The sequence below is a fragment of the Lipotes vexillifer genome, unplaced genomic scaffold (assembly GCF_000442215.2).
Source record: "Lipotes vexillifer unplaced genomic scaffold, Lipotes_vexillifer_v1.1 scaffold71, whole genome shotgun sequence".
In the NCBI taxonomy this organism is placed as follows: domain Eukaryota; kingdom Metazoa; phylum Chordata; class Mammalia; order Artiodactyla; family Lipotidae; genus Lipotes; species Lipotes vexillifer.
This window is the reverse complement of record NW_006793703.1, coordinates 4,666,329-4,676,847: the sequence shown is the minus strand read 5'-3', so window position 1 is coordinate 4,676,847 and position 10,519 is coordinate 4,666,329. Positions and strand designations below refer to the sequence as shown.

Genomic DNA, 10,519 nt, shown 5'->3' with positions numbered 1-10,519 from the left:
AAAAAAAGGCAGTGGGCTTCCCTGGTGGCGCAGTGGTTGAGAGTCCGCCTGCCGATGCAGGGGACACGGGTTCATGCCCCGGTCCGGGAAGATCCCACATGCTGCAGAGCAGCTGGGCCCGTGAGCCATGGCCGCTGAGCCTGCGCGTCTGGAGCCTGTGCTCCACAACGGCAGAGGCCACAGCAATGAGAGGCCCGCGTACCGCAAAAAAAAAAAAAAAAAAAAAAATTGTAAGTCAATAAAGTTGACTTAAAATAATACTGATGGGGCTTCCCTGGTGGCGCAGTGGTTGAGAATCCTCTTGCCGATGCAGGGGACGCGGGTTCGTGCCCCGGACCGGGAAGATCCCACATGCCGCGGAGTGGCTGGGCCCGTGAGCCATGGCCGCTGAGCCTGCGCATTCGGAGACTGTGCTCCACAACGAGAGAGGCCACAACAGTGAGAGGCCCACATACCACAAAAAATAAAAATAAAAAAATAATAATACTGATGACGAGGTTCATCCCTAGAGATTTGGGGATGTGGTCATTTTTTGTTCTTTATCTTGATTTTTAAAGAATTCCTCGAGTTATTCTGATTTACAGTGAAGTTTAGAAACAGCCACAGCAATGTGTGTGTGCACTATTCATCTCTGAGAAGCAAATCTATGTGACATTTGATTTTAAGCAGAGCTTTAACATCTTTTAAAATAGTTTAAATGCTTCTATCTAAAAAAACCCCCAACCAAACCAAAAAAAACACACCACCGCCTGCCCCCCAGAACCTTGAAAACACAGTTACTATAAATGTATTCCTCCTAGCCGAATACTTTTTCACTATTTGTTTCCAAGAGGAGAGAGAATTATTTTGGTCTTTGTTTCCTGTATGATTGATAAACCATGGGAATAACCATTCTTTCCCAGGAGGAAGAGAACCTTCTGACAAAGACCTTATAATTTTGTCAACTATAAAATAAAGATGTTGAACTAAACTTTTTCTGTGAGGCTTTTTTTTAAAATCTTCGAACATGAGGATTCTTTTATTCTCTTCTTCATTTGCTTCTCTACTGTTAAATTCTTTTTGCACCAATACATTAAATGGACACCAAAATATCATGCAATTAATATTATGTTAAGATACCATGTAGAAGTTGTAACCTCATGTTATTTGAGTCAAACACTGACTCTGGATCTTGACCTTCATGAATGTAAGAAAGCTGATTAGGTTAGTAGTATTTTTCTTACATGCAGTGACAAACAACTATCTTAAGTGCCTTGAGCATCTCTCCCTGAGTACTGCTTTCACAATTAAGACTGCTGAGGGCAGGAGGCACATCCTTTTACCTAATTTCTCATAAGGTTAAATGTATATATTTGAGAACTAAATATAACTAGCTTAATGTAACTTTCTGAAAAACTTTGCTCAATTGTACTCCTCTGGTGACCCAAAGCTGTCAATTCAATGAATCTCTAAAAAGATTCATCTCTTTACAGCTCTTTAATATTTACTAAGCTCCTCCTTCAAGCAAGGCATTATGCTTTGTGCTCTGAAGTAAACAATAAGGATTAAGACATTCCTACTGTATCATAAAGCCGTAAACTGTCAGCTACAAGGTAGAGCCTGAGAATGGAGAAAAATATTACTGAATCAAACGTAAACAATTATATGAAAAAGGCTGTGATTTCAAATTCACAAATACACGAGAAAATACTACGTTAAATCACTACAACATACTGTCCCATTAACAGTAGCTTACCTCAAGTTGATGCAGTAGAGCTTTTCCTTTTTTATTTATTTCTACCATCAATGTAAATATGGCAACTTTAATATCCTGTTCCACCTGCTTCTGATTTTGATTTACTTCAATTATCCTGAAAATTAAACAAAAGGGGGAAGTCTAAAATCTAAGGCAGAAGATTTGTTTTACAATATGTAATATTGATTTTCTAATCCCTAAATTAGACCAAAAAGTTTTCAGCTCTTAAAAGCTCAGCTTTTTCTAAGGGTCCTTCAGTTTAAATAGACTTTCCTGAAGATGAGATAGCAGAAATATTAATTCTTCCAAAACACATAGTCAATTCAATCTTAAAATCAAAATGTATAAAACTGCAAGAGAATGAACACATCTTAAGAAAACATTATTTGGAAAGATTATGACACCTGGAAAAATTCTCAGCCTAAAAGGTCGGACAAAAAAATGATTTATAAACAAGATAAGGAAAACCAGGACTGAATGAGTTCTACTGTATTCACTGCAACTAAGAAATAGAAAAGCTTAAATGTGTCACTATTATCTTAGTCATCTGAACTGTTACCCATTCATTATATCTGAATAAAAGCAGAAAGACAATAATAGTAGTCTGCTACTTTTAATAGCACATTTGTCTTGAAATAAGCAGCCAAATAACTATATGTTTTTATCAACCAGCATATACATTTTTTCCTTTGATTAGAGAAAATGGGAATGCTATTTTCATGGAGATCAAGATGGATAGGAAAAAAAATACATAGCATTATACCAGAATATCTTATAAAAACAGAAATAGAATAATGAGGCATCCACCATCAAACATTCTGAGATAAATAAAAGGCTTCATTTCTTCTGCCTGCTTAATTTGCAAAACTTAAGATGAAAAGGGCAGGGATTTTATTCTCTGTTGGAAATTCTTTTTTTTTTTTTTCATTATAGTTGATTTACAACGTTGTATTAGTTTCAGGTGGACAGCAAAGTGATTCAGTTATACATACATATATATATTCTCTTTCAGATTATTTTCCCTTATACGTTATTACAAAATATTGCGTATAATTTCCCTGTGCTATATAGTAGGTCCTTGTTGGTTACCTATTTTATATATAGTAGTGTGTATATGTTAATGCCCCCTTAATTTATCACACTGGAAATTCTTCAAGATAATTATTTGTTATCAATATTGGCTAGAGGATCAAGGAAACCAGATAGGTCTAGGAAGCAAACAACATCAAAAACAAAACAAAACAAAACAAACCCCCAAAAAACAGAACAAAACAAAAAACCCAACTAATTTAAATCTCATGATGGTAGAACAGGATGAAAAAGGGACAAGTAATGCCATGTTTGCACATGCATAAAGATGAATTAATAGCAAAGTCAGTCCAGTAAATTTAATCCTTCTATAATCAGGTAGCTATAAAGATACAAAGAATTAGCACCTAATCCAAAGAGTCTTTAATTTTTACCACAATTCAAAAACTAAAATCCTTCCACACCATAATATATTATTTTGTAAAAAGAGCATAAACTACTAAAAAAAAAAAAAAAAAAAAAAAAAAAAAAAAAAAAAAAAAAAGGTAAAAAAAAATTTGGAAAATTCACACTATGTGATTTTAAGACTTACTATAAAAAGCTCTAGTCATGAAGAAAGTGGGGTATTAGCAAGAAAGAAAAGCACAATGGAAAGAGAGTCCAAAATAATCTCACACATATATGGTCAACTGATTTTCAACAAAGGTACCAAGGCAGTTTAATAGCAACAGGATAATCTTTTCAACAAAAAGAACAAGTGTTCGAACAAATGAATATCCTTATGTAAAAAAAAAAAAAAAAAAAAAGAGTAAACTCTGGCCCATAGGTCATACCATATACACAGTGAAAGAGTAAGAAAAAAGTCAAAAGGGTGAATTTCATCAACAGTGGATAGTTTACATAAAATTAGTTATTTTACAATTACTACTGTTTGCCACTAGATGGTAGAGATTATCTACCCTTATCACTTCATAAATATTCATTATATATTTTCAATTACTCAGATACAAAATTTTAAACCCACCAATTACATCAATTTGGCAAAAATACAGTACTGTTACTAGAATACGACAAAGTAAATAGTATTTGGTCAACTACAGTTCTCATGTGAAAGAGAAAGGTAAAATGAAATGAGAGCTGATAACAAAAGAATAATAGAAACTAAAAGATGCACAAGAGAACTTTTATTATCACAATGTATAATAGATGTAATAATAACACCAGGGAGTCAAGAAAAGGTTAAATTATGTTTAAAATCTCCTTTAAGGAAAGCAGGTAAGCCAAGGAATTCCTTGGAAAGAAGTACCAAATGCCCCATCCTAGCCATGTTGAAAAATGATGAGTAACAGATTGTGACGACTGATCTTAAGGAAGATGAACTACAAAAAGGCTGATATACTTTTCCCTATGAACAACATTCAAAGCCCCTGCAAGGCCTTATTCAGGCTCTTTCTAATAAGCATTTCTTTATCTATTTAAGCAGTGACATGTTACTTTCATGTGCAAAACAACAAAAGCAAGGGAACATGGGATTTCACAGGTGTTGTAAAATGTCAGCATCTGCCTCAAATGGGATGCAAAGGGGGGTACTAGGCAAACTCCCTCCTCCCCACAGAGGTCAATGGTTTGCTCTCCAATCACTGAATTTTAGGACATGAGCCTTCAGACAGCTGATGATTTACTCCCTTGGAGGACAAACAGTATAACAAGCAATATGTAGAAGCTGTTTAAGTACTGTATCTGACAAGGAGTAAAAGGTATGTGAAACAGTTTAACAAGCCCTGTCTCCTGGTGTTCTATGATCTCTGCCTCATTGCAGTTAAAAGCTGACAGCTCAGCGGAGGCATCTCTAAGTCTAGCAATCCTTAAAATAGCAATTATGTATCTAATTAAGTATTAAATATTTTACAGTACTATAAAAATAGTTTTGTTTTTAGATCCTGGCATTTCTTGGATAATTGGAAAACACAAAATAATTAAAAATTATTAATACTTACCTGATAAATGAGCTGTTATTAAATGTAGCTTATTACCGTAATAGTTTTGAAATTTCATGGCTGAAAAGAATACTTTCCAAACTTCCCAGAAATCCAAAGTTTCTGGAAAAGTCTTATCAACTATGTGTTATTAGACCCATCCGACAGCTTACTTGGATGTACTTCACCATGAGTTAAGTAAAATGTCTGTTCTTAAAGTTAATATACTTAACACATTATATATAGATGATTTAAGTAATACCATAAATATAAATTTACCTGTTTTGGATCTGATTTCCTGTGAATTTTATGTATTTTGTTTTTTCCATCAGTTTGGTGATTAGTGTATCTATGATCACTTTCTGATTCTGAAAAGCTTCTTCTATAAATTGATATCTGAAAAAATAATAAGCTATTTCACACAAATGTCTGTCTAAAATGAGGAAAAGCCCCAAAGCAAACAAATAACTAATAGGAAACTATTTATTTATTTCATAAACTATTTATGAAACTATTTATAACTTCCCTGGTGGTGCAGTGGCTGAGAGTCCGCCTGCCGATGCAGGGGACACGGGTTCGTGCCCCAGTCCGGGAAGATCCCACATGCTGCGGAGCAGCTGGGCCCGTGAGCCATGGGCGCTGAGCCTGCGCGTCCGGAGCCTGTGCTCCACAACGGAAGAGGCCACAACAGTGAGAGGCCCGCGTACCACATTAAAAAAAAAAAAAAAATAGTACCTAAAATACCAAATATATCCACAGAAGGCAGGCCCCCCCACACACAAATTCTCTCTTAAAAAGGAAGGAGTCTTTACAGATATTAATCATGAACACTCTATTTTTTTAATTTCTATTTTTTAAATAAATTTATTTATTTATTTATTTTTGGCTGTGTTGGGTCTTCATTGCTGTGTCCAGGCTTTCTCTAGTTGTGGCGAGTGGGGGCTACTCTTCATTGCGGTGTGCGGCCTTCTCATTGTGGTGGCTTCTCTTGTTGCATCTAGGCGTGTGGGCTTCAGTAGTTATGGCGCACAGGCTTAGTTGCTCTGCAGCATGTGGGATCTTCCCGTACCAGGGCTCAAACCCGTGTCCCCTGCACTAGTAGGTGGATTCTTAACCACTGCGCCACCAGGTAAGTCCATGGACACTCTTTAAACAATTTTTAAAATCTGAGAAAAACACATTCAATCGTTCAGTTTTACAAGCTTAACAGGCTCCCTTGGTGGACCCGGCAAAAAGTAATCATAGATAAATATCTATGTAGATTTATTAACTATTTTGCAATTTCATAATCATGAAAGTTTGATGCTTTGTAAACAAATATTTTGAAGATCACTTTTAAATAACAGGTTTAAATATACTTTTCAATATTCATTGTGCTACAGGTCACAAATAACAAATATTGCATGCTCTTAATAAATGGGGGGAAGTGAGGCGATGGGGGTAAAACTCCTGATGTTATGCCTTGCGTGTGACAAAGCTTCAAGCAACAATATCATAAAATACCTAAATTAAAAAAAAATTGACTTGAAAGTTAAGATAACAACCTCTGACAAACTATGTAAGATGACTCTAAAGGGGCTCTAGAGAAACAGATGATGTGTAAGATACATAAAAAGTTTTATTAAAAGTTTTTCATAAAATGCACAAAATACATTATTTTACATAATGTGATTTAAAAGTGTGAGTGTAATTAAATCAGTAAGTATTATAAGTAGGGTTGCCAGAGTTAGAAAAAAGGGGGAACACACAGTTAATAATATTTCTATTGGATTTCTTTTGTACATAATCATATCGTTTGTAAATAATGACATTTAAAATTCTTTCTTAGGTGCAAGTTTTTTTATCTTAGTAAACTTTTTTTTTGTTATACACTCTTTAGGACCCTAATACAATGTAATTATTAAATGAAATGATCAAACTGGTCGTCTTTATTTAGGTTTATCCTAAACTCAATGCAAAAAATTTACAATATTCCAGTATGATGTTTTCTAGCTCTTTTCATAGATAATCTTTATCAGGTTTGAGAAATTTTCTTTTATTCCTAGTTTGCTAAGATTGTATATCATGGATATACATTTTATCTTGACTGTTTCTTCTGTCTCTGTGGAGATGGTCATATAATTTTTCCTTTAGTCTTTTAACAGGACGAATTACATTAATGATTTTCAAAGGTAAAATGAACTTTGTATTCCTATAATAAGGCTAACTCAGTTGTGATTCTATTATCCAAAAATCACAATGCTCCTGGACTTGGTTTCCTAACGTATTTCTTAGATATTTTAAGTTCTTTTCATGGGTAAGACTGGTTTGTACTTTTCGATTTTGATTTCTCATAAAACAAGTTGAAGAAAATTCATTCTTTACCGTTCTATGGACAAGACTGTATAGGAAAGGCATTATTTTAACCTTACTTATTTTGTAGATTCATCAGTGAAATCATTTGGGTCTGTAGTTTTCTTTGTGGGATTTACACTAAATTAAAGGACTGTTCTGATTCTCTATTTTATATTGTGCTAGTTTTGGTAAGTGTATTTTCTAAGAATTATCCCATTTCATGCAAAAATTTTCAAATCTATTGACAAAAAACCTTTTTATATTTTTAAATGCCTGTAGAAAATGTGGTGATGCTCCCCCTTTTCACTCCTGGCATTGGTTTTTTGAGTCTGTTTTCTTTTTAATCATTCATAAAGAGATTTGTTAATCTTTTGAAAGATCCAATTTCTGGCTTTGATTCTGCATTGTATTTATTGCATCCCTTTTGCTACTTACTTTGGGTTTAATTTGCTGCTTTTTCTAACTTGAGATAAATGTTTAGGACATTTACTTTTTATCCTTAATATCTAATATATGCATTAGCGATATATATTTTCCTCTAATCATGGCTTTAGCAGGATACGTCAAGGATAGTATTTTCACTATCATTCAGATAAAAATATTTTCTAATATTCATTGGAATTTCTTCTTTGATGCTTTATTTAAATTTATTTTTAACTGCTTATCTTTGAAATAATTTCAAAGTTAGATTTGCAATAGCAGAGATCTCACATATACCTTTACAAAGATTTTCAAATATTTCCTCAGCAAAGTCCTTTGACTCCTTAATAATTAGTATGCATTTCCTAAAAACAAGGACATTCTATTATGTAACCACAGTATAATTACTAAATATAGGAAAACTGACATTGAGATAATACTTTCATCTAATCTACAGACCATTCTCCAATTATGTGATTTGTCTCAATAATGTCCTCTATATCATTTCCCCTCTCTAGTCCATGATACAGTCCAGGATCATACATCATTGTGTTTTGATATGAATTACATTTCTTCATTTTCAAATATATGGAGATTTTTCTCATTTATTATTGTTTTCTAGATTGACTGCATTGAGTTTACACAAGAATTTATATGATTTCGATCTTCTGAAATGTAAAACTGCCCTGGCATATGGTTAATTGATTTTTTCCTTTTTTATGTTTGGAAATAATGTTTATAATTGGGTGCAGTGTCCTTAATGTCCATGAGGTCATTTGCTAGTTGTGTTTTTTGACTCTTACTGAAATATCCTTACTGAGTTTTAGTCTGCTTGTTTTGCCAATTACTGAGAGAAATATGTTAAATTTCCCACTATGTGGATTTGTCTCTAAGTTCTGTCTTTTTTCTTTATATTTTGTAAGGCTAGTGAGGAATATAAATTTAGAACTATTATATCTTTTAGATAAAAAGAGCCTTGTATTGTTATGAAGTTTCTCTCTTTATCTCAAATAATGTACTTTGATATACCAGCTTACCTTTGATTAGTGTTTGTATGGCACAGCTTTTCTCAACATTCTTTTTATATACTTAGGTTTTAGATGTTTCTCTCACAAAAAGCAAGTAGCAGATTCTCTATTTGCTTTCTTATCCAGCCTGGAATCTTTTCATTTGGAACATTTTATCCATTCACGTTTATTATAATTACAAATATATTTAGAGATATACCAACTTATCAAGTCTTATTAAATCACATTTGTTCTTTGTTCCTATTCTCTTTTTTGGCCTGTGTTTAGACTAATTGTTAATTTTTCTACTTCCTCCCTCTGTTATCCTGATAATCATATTGACTTTTACTATTCGTTTAGTGACTACTCCATGCATTAAAAAATGCAGATCTTAACTTATCATCTAAGAATAACTTGTAGTTTACTACCTTCTTCCTAAGCGATGCATGAACCTTAGAACATGAACTCCATATCCTCCTAACATATCTGTGTGATATTTAACACACACATGACACACCAAGACATTACTGTGTAAGTCAACATCTATTTAGATTTACTCATACTTATCATTTCAGCCGTTCTTTCCATCATGCATCACCTACTGTTTTTCTTCTGCCTAATGTATGCTTTTGTGAGTGTTTACTGGGGATAACTTCTCCCAGTTTATTTTGTCTGAAAATGTCTTTCTTATAAACCTTCATTTCTGAAGAATATGTTCACTGGGTATAGAATTTTAGTTTTATAGTATTTTCTTTTTGCACTTCAAAAATATTACTTTATTTTTTAATTATCCTGCTGGGGAGTTACGGGGCTTCTTGAATATGGGCTAGATGTCTTTCTTCAGTATTACAAAGTTCTAAGCCATTATATTCTGCCCTCAAATGTTGCTTCCTTCCCATTCTTCTCTCTCTTTCTTGGACCTCAATTACACCTTGTGTTACATCTTCTCGATCCCTCTTCCATTTTCCATCTTTCTGTTTATCATGCTTCATTTTGATGTTTTCTTAATTTTCTCCCAGTTCATTAATTCTCATTTCCTGGCATGTCAGATCTGCTCTTAAACCCTCTATTGAGTTAATTTCAGTTACTGTAATGTAAGTTCTAGACATTGTTCACACTGTCTTATCTCCTAGCATATTTGGTTATTTCTAATTGTGTGCTGAACCATTTTGTAAAACTCATTATTAAATAAATCTGAGGTCTAGGATGATGTTTTCTTCCTCCAGGGAGGATTTACATTTTATTCTAACAGGTACCTTGGGGCACAAGCAATAAGATTTCAATTTAATCCAACTTTGGGTACTGAGAAGATCTGATTCTGCACTTTAGTTCCAGTGAGGAACTGTAATATTTACTAGCTCATTCATCTTTACCATAATAGTGTAGACTTTCAGAATCCCAACTCAAGGCAAGAAGCCTTTAACCCCTGTGACCCTGAACTCCAATCCCTGTCTTTCAGCCCTGTGAGCATATTAAAAGCACCCCTCAACCTCTAGGCAAATGCTTCCAAGGGGAAAAAAGCCTGTACCCATTCTCTGTCCCCACTCCAACCCAATCCTGGTCCAATAATTCTTTATTACCAAGCTCTAAAAATATCTTATCAATGATTTCTGTATTTTGTCCATGTTTTCTAGTTACCCTCACTGGTATGGCTGGTCCAAATTACCTAGTCTGCCATTATTGGGAGACCTTTTTCAACCAATTATATCTGTATCAGTTTATCAGAATCTTACTGTTTAATTCAGTTGTTGCTAATTCAAATGCCTATGGAGGACAGGTTTAAAAGTAAGCTTTGGTAGGAACTATGATGAATTAGAAGAGCATGCCCATCCTAAAGACGACTAAAGTCAATTCCAGTCAAATACTGACATGAAAGTACTGAATATATGGGACCTAGGGCTAAAACAGATTCAATTTTCTTAAGAAACAAAACAAAAAACCCCAGAAAACAAAAAACAAAACCAAAGCCATAGATCTAAATGTTTTTTTTTAAATGTAAAATCTTATTTACAACGCTG

General features: G+C 33.8%; 1 protein-coding gene across 2 annotated transcripts in view; it reads right to left on the bottom strand.

Annotated features, from left to right (window-relative positions):
• TRIM24 (tripartite motif containing 24) overlaps positions 1–10,519 on the bottom strand; it is a 91,167-nt gene that overhangs the window by 34,285 nt on the left and 46,363 nt on the right. For both annotated transcript variants that reach the window (XM_007466598.1, XM_007466599.1), the window contains exons 5-6: positions 5,020–5,136; positions 1,736–1,850 (exon numbers count right to left, since the gene is read on the bottom strand). In XM_007466598.1, the coding sequence (XP_007466660.1) occupies positions 1,736–1,850; positions 5,020–5,136 (232 nt within the window). The remainder of the gene's footprint in view (positions 1–1,735; positions 1,851–5,019; positions 5,137–10,519) is intronic.